Source organism: Sylvia atricapilla, chromosome 10 (genome assembly GCF_009819655.1).
Source record: "Sylvia atricapilla isolate bSylAtr1 chromosome 10, bSylAtr1.pri, whole genome shotgun sequence".
Taxonomy (NCBI): Eukaryota; Metazoa; Chordata; class Aves; order Passeriformes; family Sylviidae; genus Sylvia; species Sylvia atricapilla.
Window position 1 is genome coordinate 7,982,905 of NC_089149.1, and position 19,114 is coordinate 8,002,018.

The following is a 19,114-nucleotide window of genomic DNA, read 5'->3' on the forward strand; positions in this document are numbered from 1 at the left end:
TTATTTTCACTTTTGAAGTTTATGATGTTATACTCTACACTGCTGGTAAGTGTAGAAACTTACACTGCTGGTAGTGTTGAAACAGCTTCATGAAATGCAGATTTCCTTCCTTCGTAATATGCTTTTGAATTCATTTTTGTAGGATGAAATTACACCTTCCTTTTAGTAAGGACCTTTAAAACTGACATGTGCTTTACAAATGTCACTAAGCCTTTACTATGCCCTGAAACATTTGTTTGCATCATTATTGACATACTATTTAGTTGTCAGAAACTGAGTTTTGCTTGAGAAATTTTGCAGGAAATGCAGTAAAAATAGTCACAGGTTATAATAAAGAGTTTGGAAAATAGTTGTCATTTTGCTTCATTTGTTGGGTTGTTTTTTTTTTTTTTTTGAAAGTACAATTGTAAAAGTAAAATTTGGACTAATTTCCCTATTTTCTTTTCTTTTAGCTCATGATAGATACCCCTACCAGTCCTATTACCAGTGGATTGCCATTATTCTTTGTCATAACTGTGACAGCCATAAAACAGGTAAAGTGGAAAAATTTTGCAGCATGAAGTCCTGCTGAATTAAAGTTACTTAACAGAGTCTGACTAGGGTAGTGCTTAGATACTAAAAATACATTAAAATGGTGTAATTTTTAGAAACGATTTTGGATTTAATGTTTCTAGTTAGATGCTTGAGCTTCAGCATTTGGTTGGTTGTCAAGCACTCAGTGACTCACTGCAGTACCCTAAAATGGACAGTGGATGACTGTCAGGCAGCATTTTTGTCTAAACATGTCACTTGTTATCAGACCTTCTTCTGAAAGCTCCTCACTTATTCCTTTGGCACACCTCACTGCCTGTTAGAACCAGTCCTCCCACATCACACCCTGAGAAAGGAGCTTGAGCAGATGAAGCAGTGGTGCAGGATGTGTTTGTCAGTAGTTAAAAGGCAAATTTTGCCCCAAGGGGTGTGTTTTATGTTGTAAAATGTATATTAACTGTGATCCTGTACCAGGTAAAAGCTCTGGTTTAGAAAGCTCCTGGTCTTTGGTTGCATAAAACATTTTGGAGTGTTTCATAGTGCTTGAAATATGAAAAATTTTCTCAATTTAATATAAATCTTGTTCAAACACCATATTACATCCTACTGAGACATAGAGCCTCTGGAATCAGAACGTAAAAAGAAAAGAAAAAGGAAAGAAAAAAATCTTCTGTTTTCTTGATGTCCTTAAAGCAAGAGGAAAAAGAAACAAGCTCATAAATAAAGAAGTGATGTGGATAAAAATTATAATCTCTTCTGCAGGGAGGTAATTTTCAGGAACTATCCTCTTCAAGGAGTTTGACAGTGCTGTTGGGAATAGACGCAGCCTCGCAACTGAAAAATAAGCAGGAGACTGTTTCAGAGCTGTAACTGGAATTTCAATTTGCCTTCTGTGCCAGAAAGACCCAAAGCCACCCAGAAATAGGGCAAAAGTAAAAATAGTTCTAGCTTTCAAGCAGATGGAAAGGTGTTTGGGACAGAGTGGTTCTTAATGCTAGTGTAATATTTGGACTAATATTTCATCTTTTTGCTGTGGAGTTTGTGTATGTAGAATGCCCTAATCCTATTCAATTGCAGTTGTTACCATCACCCCAAAAAAACTCACGTGTTCAAAAGCTATAATCATAAGTAGGCAATGGATAATAAAACTGTGTGAATTAAAAGAGATTATGAAACAGTTATAAATATTAGATCACTTTTTCCAGAAAGAAGTTGGACTGGTGTAAGCCTGAAATAGTCCAAAATAATCTTAACACCACCTTGCTTCCAGATGTCCAATCTTATATTGGGAAATTTAACTCTCTTACCATCAATTTCAAAGAACAGAGATTCTGTCCTTCCTTCTGGAAGCTTCAAATTGTTCATGACTTGCCAGGCATCAAGAGATCTTCTGGCTGTCTCAATATTTCTGCAAGGACTGCAGGAACCACCTAAACTGATCTAATGGACTCTCATGTTTCTCCTGCCTGCTGCAAAGGAGGCAAGCAATATTCACAGGCTGTTATCTTGAAGGGACAAGAAGTTGTGCTATTTCCAACAGGCTGCCGTCAGGGGAGAAAGATAAATCTGTTGGAGTACAGAGGGAAAACTCCCCAGTATTGCCTCAAAATCAGTTGCCATTTTCTCTAAACTGGAAGTGTAATAGGAAGCCAATTTTAAGGGAAGAACCCCCTTTTGAAAGCTGTGGGGCACTGCCTCTATACAAAGTTACATCAGGATGAATGTTAAACTATAATTTAGTATGCTGTCAAAAGATGAAGGGGAAAAATAGAAGCATTAATCATATGAGGGTTTGAGAAGCTTAGCAGTGGATGGAAAAAGTGCCATGCCTTCCAGAAGACTGGTCAGTGCGGTACCTCTTGCAGACCTCAGAACTCAGCCTTGTTTTAATCTCAGCCAAGGAGACAGAACTTTTTCTACTTGGAAGTGTAATTTGCACCTAGGTCAGAAGAAGGACATACAGGACTGCAAAGTGATGCAGCTCATGCTGTGTCATTTTGTCTGTCTTGTTCGCCAGAGCACTTTCCTCCTTTTGCCTCTGAAGTTCTATATGCTGTCCTCCAAGGAGTTCAGAATTGGCAAATAAATAAAAGCAAAACAAAAAGTTAAAAAACCCAAGTCAAAATACAACAAAATAAAGGTATTTCCCAAGGAACTTTAGGGAACAGTGCATTTTAATAAGTTCATAGGTATTTAGCTGATGGAACACAGATATTTACTCAACTGCCAGGTAAATTATAAACAACTACTTTCCAGGTTTTGGTTAACTCTAGACCTAAAATGAGAATGAAAAACCTGGTCGTATAAAATGCAGATCTTTTCTCAATTACATTAATGCAGTTATTTAAGTGAGACATAAGAATATAATTTAATTGAGCGATTTTAATCTTTAGTTTCTTTTCTTGCAAGTAGGCAACATTCCCTGTATTCCTATTGCATCTTTCTTTTTCACTGTATTTTTCCAATGTTTTCAAGTGAGGATAAGGACCTTTCAAAAATGCCGCAGTAGGTAAATCTGGGGGGAATTTGAACTGACCACACTAAGCTGGCTCTTAAGAATTCCCTGGTGTGAGGTGTCACCCTTGTGTTGGAGGTGTCAGATGGAGAAAGCGCTGAAATCTGTGCTTTCTAAAGAAGGTAAATTTCAGTTCTTTGCCAAATGCCCACATTGCTCAGCTGTTCAGGTTTGAGAGACAAATGCCCCAAGGTTACTGGATGTTAGTTAAATCCTTGTTTTCTTCTGTCAGTCACCTTTAACAAGGAGCTGTAGGTACTGACTCTTGCTTTTTCATACTGCTTAGGAAGGATTCTTAAAAGAGTCGTACTTAGGGACTTTGGGATTCTGATGTCCCAGTATCTCTGTGTATGGCTGCTATTGCTGCACACTTCTCAATGCTTGATTTTGAAGCATTTGGCACATAAAGCTCTTTTCCCCAATCCTTCTCTCTTTCATCTTTCTTTTCAAGCATGGGTAGTGCAGTTGTGCTGTCCTTATTCATTTGTGGTAGTTACACTGGAGATTTGTTGAGGTAGAACTACAGAACTACTTTTTGCAAAATTCATCATATAACTTTTCCTACAAACTCCAGTCAACCACAGACTCTCTAAACTGCATCTGCATTAGTACTTCTTGTAGTATGACATTCATACAATGTTTGTAGGATGAGTTGGGATGTATGCCTGCTGTTTCACACAGCTGCCTTCTTTTGTCTGCAGACTTCCAAGGAACTTCTTTCACAGTTCTTATACCTACAGAAAAGCATTTCAGGAAGTCTCTATTGTTGCAGATCAGTTGTAGGAGCCTTGACAGGTTGCAAGAGACAGTTGAACTTCCTGCATGATTGATCCATTTCCTGTGCTTGCTGGTGGGGCTTTCCAAACAGTACCTAGACTTGGGGATCAGAGATTATTATTATGCTATTATTATCATTCTTAGGCTGTTAAGATCTAATGCTATTAGCTTAAACAAGCAGTGGATTCATACTTTAGGAAAATAGGAGGGTGATAGTATACTTGGATTCACAATCTTGAGTGTTTGCACATGGTGTGTGCATGGGATAAAGGCTGCCTAAACAAGTGTGAAGTATCAGGTAAAGGAAGGCTGCTTAGTTGATCAGTTAAAAGCTCACTTGCTGCAGACTGTTCCATTAGGTCTCAAAAATCCTGAAAATCTTCTCAGTCATCTTCTTTTACTGGACAAAGCTGATGTGTCAACAGCATGTCACACAGAATTAAATCTTGAGATTTCATGCATGGGCTATGGCAGTTACTATAAGAAATGCTATATGGTATGACTTGAGAAAGTAATTTCAGTCTGTTACTTCTAAAAAAAAATGGAATCCCCAAAGGAGCCTGAGGACTGACTGTTCCCAGTTTTGTGGTGTATTAATCCATATAGATCAAAGATTTAATGAGTGCCTGGTCATCTGATGTGCAGAAAATGTCACTGCCTGTTTGTTTTAAGAGAACATAGGACTGTTAAGTTTCTTCCCCACTTCGGTTACTTTATTTGCCTTTACATGTTTATGTAAAGTGACAAAATTAAGAGGTTCACAGGTTCTTGAGTAACAGCTGGAGCAGAAACTCAAGAGAAGTTAGTAACTGTATTCACACAATGCAGGAAGTAGTTTGAACACATTTGCTTAACAGATGAAATTTAGTCTATTTCTTAGTTTTCTTGCTTAAGAAGTAGATTTCCATGTGTTTTCCACAGGGCTATGAGGACTGGCTACGGCATAAAGCAGACAATGAAGTCAACGGTGCTCCAGTTTATGTTGTTCGAAGTGGTGGCCTTGTGAAAACCAGATCTAAAAACATTCGGGTAAAGGACAAATTGAAAATTGTGTTTCCATTACACAGCTAAAACTCTTGTTTTCTTACTAATCATTGTGGTTTGGTGATAATGCTGAAACGAATTCTGCTCTTTAAACTTCTTTGTATCTTTCTGATCATTGTTCACGTGTTAGGTGGGGGACATTGTCAGAGTAGCCAAAGATGAGACTTTCCCTGTTGATCTGGTGCTCCTGTCGTCTGACCGAGTGGACGGTTCATGCCACGTTACCACTGCAAGTTTGGATGGAGAGACCAATCTCAAGGTCTGGGTTACCAATGTGAAATAGAGTGTTGTTAATTGGTGGGGCCACTTGTTGTTCAGCCTGTTGAAATACCTGCCCTTCTGCCTGGTAGCTCTGTAGTAACCCAATGGGTCCTGTTTTGCAGACACACGTAGCAGTCCCAGAAACAGCAGTGCTGCAGTCTGTTGCCAACCTGGACAAACTGGTAGCTGTTATAGAATGTCAGCAGCCAGAAGCAGATCTATACAGGTATCACTTTATTAGTAAATATTTTGGAATTAAGTCAAAATGAGGTGTTTAATACTCAGAATGTTACAGGTCTTGGTAGGATTAAAATAGCTTCAGACATCTGAAGCTGTTTGAATTTTAGGTTTTAATAATCAGCTTGTGTTTATACATATGTACTTACTGAAAGTTGCAAGTGACAAGTTAAACTTAAGTAGTTGAGTAGTAAACCAGACATTATATTATTTGTCTTTTTTATTTTAATTACGTACATTTCAGTTCTAATCAGTAAACTTGTTTCTAGATTTTTAAGAGTTAAATGGCCTACAGTCTGATCAGACTAAAGAAAGTTCTATAAGGTTCTGTCAGGAGATTTCAATATTATATAGGATATATTGAAGTGGAATTGACTCTAGTCTAATTCTAAAGGATATGTGTTGTTCATATTTATTTCACATATACTCCAAAGAAGATTTGAACTCCATTCTTCAACAGCAAAACCTTAGATAAAAAACAGGGATATCTGAGAGTGCTTTAACATCAGCAGGCAAGGTCATAGACTCTGTAAAGCAGCATCATGAGTAGCAGAAGTTATGTTCCCATCCAAATTTCTTCTGAATTGTATAATGGAAAATGGTAGCTGTGAAGTGGTTTTAAAATCCAAGCATATTATCACAGCTGTTCTTAAATAAGCTTGGAAATCTTTGAGAAATAGTTAAGTTTTTTTAAAACTAAGATATTTAGTTTGAACAGATGTTCAAATATTTGATATTTAGCAAATTAAGGTACAATCACTGTAGAAGTTTGTGTCCTTTTTCATGGAGTCATGCTAAATAGGTGCATGTCAGATTTTTAAAAGTGTAATAGATTGGCTTTATTGAATGAAGAGTTACTATTTCTGGTGGATAATGTGCAAACGTATTTGTTGAGGAATTATTTCTTACTGAGTCATCAAGTAGTCACAATCTGTTTTAAATTAATAGAAATTTAATCTTTTGTGGTAATTAATCAGAGTTAATAAGCTTTCTCAAATGCCTTTTCCTTTGAGGGATAAATGTTTCCGTTTTAAATGTCTCTTGTAAAATTATTCAGTTTTGCCATATTGGTTTAGTTTGATTGTTAATAAAAGTTGATATATTTTTTACTTGTGAACCATTAATGACATTTTTGTAAATATAGAGAAGGTTTTTACATTTTTGAGTCTTTATGTAGATACTTCTAAGACATATACATCTTTCACAGGTTTGTTGGAAGAATAACTGTAAGTCAACAAGCTGAAGAAATAGTACGGTGAGTAAAATTGTATAAGATGATTATGTAGAACACATGGAGTGGTTAAAATCTTGACCATCACAAGAGTTACTGTTGAATATATGAAAAGGGGGGGTATTTTTACTGAAAGTATCAACTGCAGCTGCATACCTCAGATGGAGATGAGAAAAAATGAGTGAAAGGAGTTCATTACAGACCATTTTTACAGATTTAATATAAGAGTTCTGGAAACCTTGGCTGTTGTGAAGTGGGTAATTTTTTGACACTGGTAATTAGCTGCTAACTTTGTTGTTATTTGTTAATTAAAGCATTTATTGATCTGAAACAATTTCCACTGACGTATTAACTATACTACAATAGATCCCCTGTGATCAGAGGCACTGAGAAGAAGTTTTTGCAGTTGAAATCCCTAGAAATTCCTGGTTTAACAAAGCCTCTGCTATAAATTTGTAATTTTTGGTATCTATTTCAAACTGCAGCTGGTCTGTCCAGCTAAGTGCTTACATGTATCACAGGCAACACAACTGTATGCAAATAACCACGTGCTCACCACCTTTCCTTGTGCAGTCACAGCAAATAACAAACACACATGCAAATATAAAAATAAACATGTGGAGTCATTTACAGACTTGCATCTCGACATCCTGGAAAGATTTCTAGTTGCTGTGGGTTGGTCCCAGCTACCAGCGAGGAATCCAAACAGCTGCTCATTCAATTCCCCCCCCACAGCAGGGTGGGAGAGAAAACGGGAAGGACAGGAGTGAGCAGGATCATGGTGTGAAATAAAGACACAGAAATCATTCACAGGATACTGCCAAATTTTCAGAAATATTTAGCATTCAAGTTTAGTTCTTTTATCTTGGGAGTTGTTGATTGTCCAGCTTTCAAAAAAACTTTGCCACCTCTTCTGAAAAGATGAAGTACTCTGTGTAAATTTGTCACAGGAACATGTAAATCTGTTCTGATTCTTTCGTTCATCTAATGTCCAAAACGTTATATTTTACACTTTTTTTTTTTTTTTAATTTCTACTTGAATATTAAAAGAGTACTGTGTTTCCATGTAATAACTGCCTGAGGAACTGAATGTCTCTCAGTCTGAGGCTGTCTCAGTCTCTTGTCTGTCAGCTTGGGATGGGAGTCACATGGAGTTTGGAGTTTTGCAAGAGACAGGGAAGTGTAGCAGCCAGATTACTTTGCCCCAGGTTCAGTGGCTTAGTCACCCTCACCAAAAAGCCCCACCCATGGCACCCCCAAAAACCCACTCAGCTGTTTTCTAAGGTCGCTTTTGCTACTTCATTGGCAGTTTTTCAGAATTCATTACTGCCAAGCTTTATGGGTGCAGCATTGGGATAATCTCTCAGAATAATTCAACTGACAGTGTAAAACTGAGCTGGTTTCAAGGGAGGTGAAAAAAAATAATTGCAAGTCCTGACTACTAGTGGAGCTATATCTTCTGTCTAAGATAAACTTTTCTGGTCTGTGTTGCACTGATTCAGGTTTGGTATTTTGGGTTTGTTAGGCTGATTTTGCAGAATTGAATCCAGAAATAAAAAATATGTTTCTTATATGAAAATTTTAAATGCTCAGGCATTTAGTTGCTTTTAGTTCAAATTTTCAGTTAAATTCTGAGTCTAGCCTAAAATATTAATATATGTATGTTTAATTTAAGGAATCTCTCATAATCTTTGTGTATAATCGGTATACATGGTATTTGTGATGGTAACTGTTACATTTGCAGTAACATTTAACTAAATTTTTGATTGTGGCAGGTGGGTCGTGGGTTTGGCTTTGGTATTTTTTTAATAACATCACATTATACTTTCAAAGGGACTTCAAGTTTAAGAGGTTTGTTTATATAATAGTGATCATGACCTGCATGTAGCCACAGCTAAAGGAAAAGTAGGGTAAACCCAAGGGCTTGCATGCCAAAGCACTTAGCATCTGAACTTTTAATTCTTCTGTTTCTACCCAATATGTCAATCTGGCCACTGCGGTTGTTAAAGTTCTGCTTTCATTTGAAATAGTGGGAGAAATGCCTTTTTTTAAATTTCAAACCAGCCCTGCTGGCAGTTTCTAAAGATGATACAGCTGCTGCAGTAGAACATATGGTTCTGACCTTATATTAACCTTGTTTCTAACTAGACCCTTATTTTCACAGCACTGCTTGCAGTGAACTTAGCCAAAAAAAATGAATGTGTTATTGTACTGTGATAGATGTGAGGAAAAAACATCTGTTTTACCTCCTGAAATTTTACTTTCTGTGTTAGGAAATGAAATTGGCATTGCTGTTGGTGGTGTCCATCTAATAGTTTGTTTCTTTGGTATGAATACTTTTGAACTTCCTAGATAATTTCAGTCTAACAGAGGGGTAGAGGACTGGTAAATTAGCCGAACCTAAATCAGCACTTTGGGTGCACTGAGCTCAGCTGCTTTCTTGCCTGCTTCCTTCCCAAGTACCTTGTGGCCATTTGGAATATTTAGCTCAGTCAGTGGGATATGGAACAGTGGTGGGGGAGTATGGCAGTGACCAAAGCAGACATGAAAGGAAACAGAGAGCTCTGTGGAGATGTGTGGGAGGTGTGGTGAAAGGGGTAAAATCACTGATTGAGTTGCTGCTTTGGGAATTTATAGGGGATATAGGACAGCTTTGCATAGGAAACTGGATTTCAGTATTTCTCCAGAATACAGAACAGCTGATGTTTACATGCTAATATGTCTATTTCTTTTTAGACCTCTTGGGCCTGAAAGTCTCTTACTTCGTGGAGCAAGATTAAAAAACACTAAAGAAATATTTGGTTTGTAGACATCTAAATATTTAAAGAGTATTCTCTTCTTAAAGCATGTTGATGAACTATGTTTTAATTCCACTTGCACTGAAGAAATTGTAAGAATCTTGCTGACTGTTACCTGAGGGGATATGATTATAGATGAAAGTAATGATATTATGCTGAAGAACCTCTAAGGATATAAAGTTCCAGCTCTACTCTGTGAAAATATTTGAAGTGGTTTGATAAAGGAATAACTTAACTTCAATGGATAAATGACTGTTCTTACTGCTACCTATTGTTCAAGGCTTTCTCCTGAGATTTACCATGCTGATTTCCATAAAATACATATTGAAGAGCAGTAGTCATAATAATGAACAGTGTTAAAGTAGGTGTTAAAATTACTTTAGTAGTACTCTTCTACTATAGAAGAGTCTTGCAAATAGTACAAAATACTGTCTCATAGTAAACACAAAAGTAGTACCACCTTTTTGATTTTATGCTATATCTCTCAAAATGAAAAATTCTGCAAATTGTATTTATGCAGAAAATGAAGTCTGACTCTTCCCTCCTTCCTTCCCAGGTGTTGCTGTGTATACAGGTATGGAGACAAAGATGGCATTAAATTACAAGAGTAAATCTCAGAAACGGTCAGCAGTAGAAAAGTATGTTTATTTTCTAATATCTCTTTTATTTGTAGAGCTTTAACTTAGTTTTTCTTGTGTAACCATAAAACCCTGGTGGTCTCATCATTGAATTGGAGGCAAGGGGAAGAGAGTGTTAATTGCTTTGCCTTCAGTAGGAAGCTATAAAGATAAAATCCATTTCTTGATACTTCATCCTTTAGCAGTGTACGAAGTGGAAATAACCAAGATTGCTCCTGATTGCAGGATGGGTGTTACTATGATAGATACTTATATTGAATCTCATGATTTATTTCAAAAGGAAAAGGAGTTCTGATATGTTACTAAATATCCACTTACTAAAAATCTGAAAGAGTCCCCTGGCATTCTTGTGTGAATACATACATAGCTACATGCAAACAACTGTATATAGCACAAGAGAAGTTCAGTCATCAAAGCAAGAGCAGGAAGGATGGTCTGGCTGGTTACAGAACAAGAAGCAGGCATCACTGTCCTGCTTAGCCTGGTCTGGGTTAAATGCTCAGCTGCACATGGCAGTGCTCATCTAACTGAGGAAAAGGTGCAGCTGTGGGTTTCTGCTGTGCTTGTTGGTACTGCCTGCACAGCCTTGTGAGCTCCTTGGGGAAAAAGGACCAGTGTGCGACTGCAGGTGTGACACAAGTCAGCTGTTGGGGTGTTCCTGCACCTTAATCTAGCCTTCATATTGCTATATAGAGAGTTTATCTTAGTCAGATGTAGAACTTCTTTCCCATTCTGTTGCCTGCTTGTCACATAGAAACTTTATATCTGTATCAAGCACAGGATACACTTCTTTAAAAAGGTCCAACAAGTTTTTTATCAATTCATGTAACCACACTGTGATAACAAATGAAGTAAAATAAACTGAAGCTTCTTGCTTTATTTTTTTGCCGCCTCATAGGTCCATGAATTCCTTTTTGATTATTTATCTAATAATCCTCCTCTTTGAAGCCATTCTGAGCACTATTTTAAAGTATGCATGGCAAGCTGAAGAGAAATGGGATGAGCCTTGGTATAATGAAAAAACAGAGCATGAAAGAAACAGCAGTAAGGTAATGTAGTTCTGCCAGTCACATATCTGAGGAACACTCAACCAATACACACTCAATGTCATGTATGTTATGTCTCTGTTCTATGTGTAACCACCACATGATCCACTTGCAAGTCTCTGTGCTGTTGTCTCAGTGATTTTTGAGTTAGTCCCATATAGCCTCACCATTGTGTAGAAATATTTCCACCTCTGTTACTGGTTGGACTTTTTCTTCCTTTATTAAAAGACCAGACTTTTTGAAAACTTTTGAAAAGGCTTTGTTAGGACATATTTCTGATGGTCTGTGTTCTAATTATTCTTCTTTAGGATGTCTTTTGTCATTCTATAAAGGAAAAGAGGAGAAGGATGGCTGTTCTTGTGTATGTTCTATTGCAGTGATTTCACAGTTCAGGAATTTTGTATGTTCTGTGATGTTGAGATGGTTTGGGCAATTTCATAAGGCTGTAATTTTGCTCAAGCTCCTGCTTGCCTGCTCAGTTCTATTTAGAGATTGAAGGGATACTTTAAAGTGTCCCTGAAATCTGTGGTTCTGTAAAGTATCTCTTCTTTTCAATTAATCTGGGGTTTTTTTCTGTGTTCTCTTTAATTTTGATTTCTGTATGAGTCTGCCTTTGTCCAAAGCAGTTCTGGAGCTTAATTTGAAATAATTGCTATAAAGGTTAGTCTAGCCTGTGGAGCATTTCAGTTCTGAATAGAATATTCCCTCAGTCTTACCATTCCTTTGCCATCAGGAAAGTAGAGAGCCATGAGTGGTTCTGCAGCATCATTCTCCTTCTGTCATGTCTTTGTTTTTTTGTCTCCTGTGTTGACTTCCACAATCCGCTTTGCATTTTTCAGCATGCTGCCATCCTTACTCAGAGTGCTGTCCCTGTCCATCTCCTCCTGTGTGTGCAGATGTTATTTAATTGCCATTGCTTGAAGAAACTGTCTAACTTAAATAATTGTCACTACTTCTCTTAGATGAATTACTGCTCTCATTTTCTATGTCTTTTCTTGTTTAGTTTGGAAGATCTCTTCAGGCACAGAACTTGCTGAGTTTTTATCAGCTACTTTAATTATTTATTAAATACTTACAGCAGTGCTCCCTAAAGAAGAAGAACAGACATTATCTAGCTTTGCAAATTGTTGACTACTTTTATGCTTATCTGGTGGAGTTAAAAGAGATGGCCTGGTTTTTGTCATCTCTAATCTCCCTTGCACAATATTCAACTGTTGATAAGAGTCTTTCCAAAGTACAATTTAGATACTGAGTTTGTTGTGCAGATGAAAAAATGATCGTAGTGTTGCATTTCAGGGTTTGTTAAAATTATCATGCCTAGTAAAAAGAAGTTTCTCTCCTGTCACACAGGTGTTTGCCTGAAATGTGTGTGTGGAACACAATGATTTCTTCAAGAGGCATAAAAGAAATCAATGTGGTCCTTTTCTTTTTGTGTAGTCTGGGTTACCCAAATCACTGGGGAATGCCAGCAGACAGGAACCCTCTTTGACACTTTGCTGTCCTGAATAACAAAGTGCTTGCAGATTCCTCTGACAGCATGGAAAATCCCTTGTTTGCCTTCACAATTTAGGGTCTCTAAGAAAAGCTTACATAAATTATGCTGCTTGATGGAATGGGGAGCACATTCATTTTCTCAGACTGGACTCTGTTTCTGAATTGGAAAACAGAATCAACATGGCAGTTAATATTAATTGGCAGATGCAGTAGGGAGAAAAAAATTAATGAACTTGTGAATTGAAACCTCCAGACACAGTTTAAGGCAGACTTTTTGCATCAGTGTGAAGGCGTGTTACTGGGGCAACCTGCAAATGCCTGTGTTGTCACTGGAGTGTTGTCTCTCTCATGTGTATGTGGGACTTGGGCTTCTCTGACTCTCCCAGTTTGTCATTTTTCATGCATATTGAAGCCTTGTTAAGTCACCATGTTTCACATGATCACTGTGGTAATCTTCACATTTTCTTTTTTTCTCTTGTAGATCCTGAGATTTATTTCAGATTTTCTTGCCTTTCTGGTACTTTACAATTTTATCATACCTATTTCACTCTATGTGACTGTTGAGATGCAGAAATTTCTTGGATCTTTTTTTATTGGCTGGGATCTTGACCTCTATCATGAAGAAACAAACCAGAGAGCACAAGTAAACACTTCAGACCTCAATGAGGAATTGGGACAGGTAAAAAATATATTGTCTGTTGGGGTTTTTAAACCTATTTTCTACTTAGTTTTTAATACTAAAATTTGTTACTGCAGGCTTTTTACTACTTGTGATATGATTTCTGACTAATTTTAAAATAAGGTATAAAGGTGTGATGGCAGAAGTTAAAATTCTTATATGATTAAAAATGTGTGAATAGAAAATGTGAGTGGAGATTGATGTATCTTTTTTCTTCTAACAAGTACATGCAATTCCAAGTTTGGTTTTTTGTTTTGTTTTACAAAAGGTAGAGTATGTGTTCACAGACAAAACTGGTACTTTAACTGAAAATGAGATGCAGTTTCGGGAGTGCTCCATTAATGGCATAAAGTACCAAGAGGTCAATGGTAAACTAACTCCAGAGGGATTTTCTGAAGATTCTCCAGATGGAAGTAGGCATGGTTTGGTAAGGCTCTTTGGTTTTCCCACCATTTGTCATCCTAGATGGAAAGTGTTTTATTTCAGAGAAATATTCTTATATCATTAGCATAAAAAAACCCCGACCTAAACATGAATCAGAATTTCTGAATAGTTTGAAGCTTTCAAGTGTCACTGAACAAATAATATTTATTAAACACGTTGAGATGTGATTATTTAACATGAAATGCTTGGCAGATTTGTAAGTAAAAGCACTTTTTTCCTTAAGTGTGTTCAAAACTAGGCTGATATATAAATGTTACAAATCAAGTTTTTCTTTCTTCTAGGTGAAAGAGGAGGAGCTTTTCTTGAAGGCAGTTTGTCTGTGTCACACAGTGCAGATCAATGCAGATCAGACAGATGGTGCTGACGGTCCCTGGCACGCCAATGGAATAACATCCCCACTGGAATATTACGCTTCTTCCCCAGATGAGAAGGCTTTAGTGGAGGCTGCGAGCCGGTGAGCAGCACTGCCAGGGCTGTCTGACACAGGAGCTGCCTGCAAGGGCAGCCTCAGAAATGGCTCAGGACATTTGGTGAAGCCCAGGGCAGCACTGTCACCTTACTGGGAAAACACTCAGATGTAAAATGCACAACCCTCAAGGTGTATTATAAAGTGATGATTTAAAATAATTGTGAAAATACTTGAGAAATTTCAGTGGTCAGAGTATGATATGAATAAAATACTGGAGAAATTGACGTTTTTAATCTTCCCTAGAAGTAGAGTATAGTAATGCAAGAGTCTCTCTTTCCCTGCCATCTTCCTCTCCCTTAATTAATAGGCATTATGTCTAAAGTGGTAATTAAATGTTTATTTTCTTTACTTTTAGGGTTGGAGTAGTATTTACTGGAATTAGTGGAGACAGTATGGAAGTAAAAAGTCTTGGAAAACCAGAGAGGTATTTGTTTTTTTTCCTTGATTATTTTGAAGGACAGAACAGTAGTGAAAATTAATGTAATTCTCTCCTCTTAATCCTCTCTGTTCATAAGTAAACCTTGCCTTTCCACAGCCTTCTCTGTTTAATGCTTTTCCCTTGATGTCTTCAAGACAGCTTGCATCTTATTCCTTACCAATTGTAGCTGAGATGCAAGAATTTTGTGTGAGTTACTCTGTGTAGGTGTGTGTTGTAACAGTTTGTATCTTTGCCCATTCCTCAAAGGTTGAGACTGTAGCAGAGTTGGAAAACTGAATTGCTTATTCAAGTCTTGTTTCAGCTCTAGAAATTCCCAGAATCAATCTCATCTGTACATAATCTAATTAGATATTTTAAATTTCCCCAAAATGAGTACAAATTATTAATAACTGTGTATATGCAGTATGCCATAACTCCTTCTACTCATTTGATCTGTGTCAGCTAGTTGGCAGTACTTTGAATTTAAATGTCGGAAATTAATTTTCTAAGCTAGTGGTAACATAACAAAAACTAATCCACTTACCAGGGCACACACACTTTTTTGACAGTCTAGAGTTTTTATAAATTTGTCAGAAACAAAACGTGTTCAAAGTTATACTTGAAGTAATGACAGAAGGATGAAGAAATAGATCGGAGCTGCTTGTAATCACCAAATGTCAAGTTAGTATTCAGAAAGCTATTCCTGTTGGTATTATTTTATTCTTACAGAATGGAATTAAGCATATATAAACTGATAAAAAACAATGAACAGTGGTTGTTGTTCAGCGGTGGTAGCATTGCTTTTGGAGCTCTGTACAAAAATGACACTTTGAGGAAAGGTCTTTGGTGTAAGAGTCTATTTATAAGTAATTGTCTTTGGAAATTTATTTCTAAAAAATGTTTTCTTCCTGTTCCCTATTTTAAAACACAAAATGCAGGTATAAATTGCTTCATGTTTTGGAGTTCGATCCAAATCGCAGACGGATGAGTGTCATTGTAGAGAGTCCCTCAGGTAGGTGATCAGAAATTGCACAAGCAGCACTTAAGAACTCCTTCAACGAAATTATTTTTAATTTCAGTTCTGTCTGACTTTGTAGGGGAGAAACTTTTATTCACAAAGGGAGCAGAATCTTCCATTCTTCCTCGTAGTAAGAGTGGAGAAATAGATAAAACAAGGATACATGTGGATGAATTTGCTTTGGTAAGTGTATATGTTTGCCCAACTGCCAGCCTCAGCTGATCAGAAGAAAATTCATGGAGTATAAATTGTGACTTGAAGTGAACAAATTGCTGGTGACACCTTCTTGTTAGATCAGAACCTTGTCTACTCTGAATGTAATCTTTTATTTTCCTGCAGAAAGGCCTAAGAACTTTGTGTGTGGCCTACAGAAGATTCACCCCCGAGGAGTACCAAGAAATTGGCAAACGCCTTCATGAGGCCAGGACTGCCTTACAGCAGCGGGAGGAGAGATTGGCAGATGTGTTCAACTTCATAGAAAGGGATCTGGAATTACTTGGGGCTACAGGAGTAGAAGACAAGTATGCCACGGAGTTACTGCTGTTTGTGCTCAAACCCAGCGAGTTTAGGATTTATACCTGAAATATGAAGTGTGAAAAGTTCTCCCACTATGACCAAAAGTTCTGTACTATTCTTGTTGGTATTATTTACCTTTGGATTTAGGCACATTCAAAACAAAACTAGAACCAACTGATTCTGTCACAAGTACGGTGATGTACAGTGTGTTTCATCAGGAGAGTTTTCATGTGAAATGGAATAGTTGCAGCAAATATTTAGTGTAACAGAAAATTCCTTGGGAAAGCTTCTATACACAGTCCCTTTGCAAAGCTTTTGCTGGTGCTCTGTGGGTCACAGCGTGTGTTGTACACTGAAGTGAGCACATGGGGCATGAGAAGCTTTTCATGCACCACAGTAGCCAGGAATTATTGTGGGCTGTTTTAAAGCTTCTCAAATGCAGTGATGGTGCCTAGTTTAAATCAAGATATGCTTATTACAAATTTTTGATCCCTTAGCAGGATTGAAGTTCTGTTTTTGTTTCATCAAGGCCTTTATTTTGTTGCTGCTTACAGAATATCATCTGCCAGACTGTGATTCTGTGAAAATACATGAAAGGTCAGAAAGGCAGGCTTAACTCACATGACAGTGGGGTTACAGTAGTAACATGGAGTTACAGTATTACTCTTTTGTTTTTAAAGTGTTCAGTTGGTTATTTAAGATTTTTCTTGTTTCTAGACTGCAGGAGAAAGTCCAAGAAACTATCGAGGCCCTCAGGCTGGCTGGTATCAAAGTGTGGGTGCTCACTGGAGACAAGCACGAAACAGCTGTTAGTGTCAGTTTATCCTGTGGACACTTTCACAGAACCATGAACATCCTTGAGCTTGTGCAGCACAAGTCAGACAGTACCTGTGCAGAACAGCTGAGGCAGCTAGCCAAGAGGTAAAATACCTGAGGTGTCACTATCTCAGTGATGATCTTAACTTGGGTTCCTTTTATTTTAAATTTTTTGGCAGTCTCTTTGATACATGTGCCTAACAAAGAAGTTGTCTTTTAAAAATATATTTATTAATATCATAACAGACTGGAAAAAGTAGTCTGACAGATTAACTCCTTTGCTTCTTGTCTGGCCAACAATATAGTTTATAGCAAAATTGGAATTTTACCATTTATACTGGTACAAAGTCAACATTTTTGTCCCCGAACAGAATAAAGGAAGACCATGTTATCCAGCATGGGCTAGTTGTGGATGGGACCAGCCTCTCTCTTGCACTCAGGGAACATGAAAAACTGTTCATGGAAGTTTGCAAAAACTGTTCTGCAGTGTTGTGCTGCCGCATGGCACCCCTTCAGAAAGCAAAGGTAAGGGAGAATGTAGTCAAGATTGCCTTTGAAGTACTTTTATCATGCTTTGAGGAGGCAAGGATTTCTGAAACTGCTTGGTTTGCTTGTGTGACCCTTTTTGTGATCTCTGAATCCTTGTTACATTCAGATCTAGAGTAGTTTGCTCAGAAGTTTCTACAGATGTGTTTGAAAATTTGCAAGTGGATGGAGAAGTCAAAACACTGCCACCAAGCTCATTGTTATTCTGCCTCTCGAGTGTTCAGTAAGGCAGCAGCTCTCCTGATCTCCTGCATGCTTTTACCTTAGCTGCTCCATCACTTCTCCAAACCAAAAAAACTAAATTGAAAATTAAGGAACCTGAAAGGAGAAACTGTGCTTCTTTTAAAATACTTAAAAAATACCCAAGTTTGAGGAAGAAGTAAAAGGGAAGGGAAGCCAAGACCTAGTCTCCAGGAAAGGTTTGCCTTGATACTCTCTTCTAATACCATTTTTCTTCACATCTACTGAATTTTACTCAAATATATGTTGTATAAGATTCAAATTCAGATTTTTTTTTTTTTAACTCCAAAAGTTAAGGACTATAACATTCTTTCCTTTTGAAATTTTCATGAAAAGACATCTCTTTACCTTAAAGCACAACAACTAGGAAATGCTTCTGTGAGATATTAGATGTTCCAGAGGCAGGCTGTTTTACTGTAACAGGAGTGACCTGTTTGGAGTTTAGAGGTCACTCTTTCTGCCAGAATTCTCATGCAGTCTTTAGAATCACTTCAGTATAGAACTGTTCACCTGGTATAGTAACAGTTTCAGTAAAATGTTGAAAGGAAGCTGTAGCTCTGAGTAAACCAATCTGTTGGATATGTCCACTCTGTACATTCTTTCAGCTGAAATTATGCCATCCTCTCTCTTTAGGGTGTAGTTATTTGTCAGTGTCACGTCCTTGGTCTTATTTTGTCAATTAACTTGATTTGTAGTGTTTTGTACTGGGTTCCTTAATTCCTCTCCTCATCAGCAGATGATGGAGATTATTTCCTATCTTGAGCAATGAAATACAGTAAAATGTAGTTTTGATTGCATTGAATTTTTAATTTCAAACATTGAAGTATATAAATCGCCAAGACAAATCCCATACAACATGAGGGATAGGGAGGGAAGTGCAGGGCAGTTTAGTCTAGTCTTGCACATTAATTTTTTTGCTGAAGGCAACCTTTTTGTGAGGTTTATTCCAAGATTAGGCTGAAACTCAGCTTAATGTACGGTTAGCAGTCTCACTACTAATTTTAGTATGTTTTATGACTCAAAACCTTTTTTAAACATCATCATGTCAGTCATTTGGAGCTGCTGCTGATTGCTGCTGCTAAAATTTGCCAGAGGATTCGTCTTGACCTTTTCACATAGATGTTTGTCTGTCCAAATTACCCAGGCCTTGGGCATCTCAAGAGGACTGATCTGGGTGATGTCCTGCAGCCTTGTTACCTCTCTAAGGCTGCTTCCTAGGCACTAATGCTAATGTACTTGAAATAATTACCCCTTAGGAATGGGGAACCTTTAAACTGGAATATTAATACCTGCAATTAGGGAATGCATTCCCACAATCAGGTGGGAATCAGGATTTCTCTGAGCTGTGGACTGTGTTTAATCGCTGTTGCATTCCTCGTGCGAAGAGAATTCCCAC

The 19,114-nt window shown here is 37.5% G+C and overlaps 1 protein-coding gene across 6 annotated transcripts in view; it reads left to right on the forward strand.

Annotated features, from left to right (window-relative positions):
- ATP11B (ATPase phospholipid transporting 11B (putative)) overlaps positions 1-19,114 on the forward strand; it is a 66,118-nt gene that overhangs the window by 18,654 nt on the left and 28,350 nt on the right. For all 6 annotated transcript variants that reach the window (XM_066325808.1, XM_066325806.1, XM_066325807.1 and 3 more), the window contains exons 4-20: positions 453-533; positions 4,745-4,852; positions 4,998-5,126; positions 5,251-5,354; positions 6,573-6,620; positions 9,333-9,397; positions 9,951-10,032; positions 10,931-11,081; positions 13,054-13,251; positions 13,520-13,678; positions 13,977-14,149; positions 14,520-14,588; positions 15,521-15,594; positions 15,680-15,783; positions 15,940-16,121; positions 16,834-17,037; positions 17,304-17,457. In XM_066325808.1, the coding sequence (XP_066181905.1) occupies positions 453-533; positions 4,745-4,852; positions 4,998-5,126; positions 5,251-5,354; positions 6,573-6,620; positions 9,333-9,397; positions 9,951-10,032; positions 10,931-11,081; positions 13,054-13,251; positions 13,520-13,678; positions 13,977-14,149; positions 14,520-14,588; positions 15,521-15,594; positions 15,680-15,783; positions 15,940-16,121; positions 16,834-17,037; positions 17,304-17,457 (2,085 nt within the window). The remainder of the gene's footprint in view (positions 1-452; positions 534-4,744; positions 4,853-4,997; positions 5,127-5,250; positions 5,355-6,572; positions 6,621-9,332; positions 9,398-9,950; positions 10,033-10,930; positions 11,082-13,053; positions 13,252-13,519; positions 13,679-13,976; positions 14,150-14,519; positions 14,589-15,520; positions 15,595-15,679; positions 15,784-15,939; positions 16,122-16,833; positions 17,038-17,303; positions 17,458-19,114) is intronic.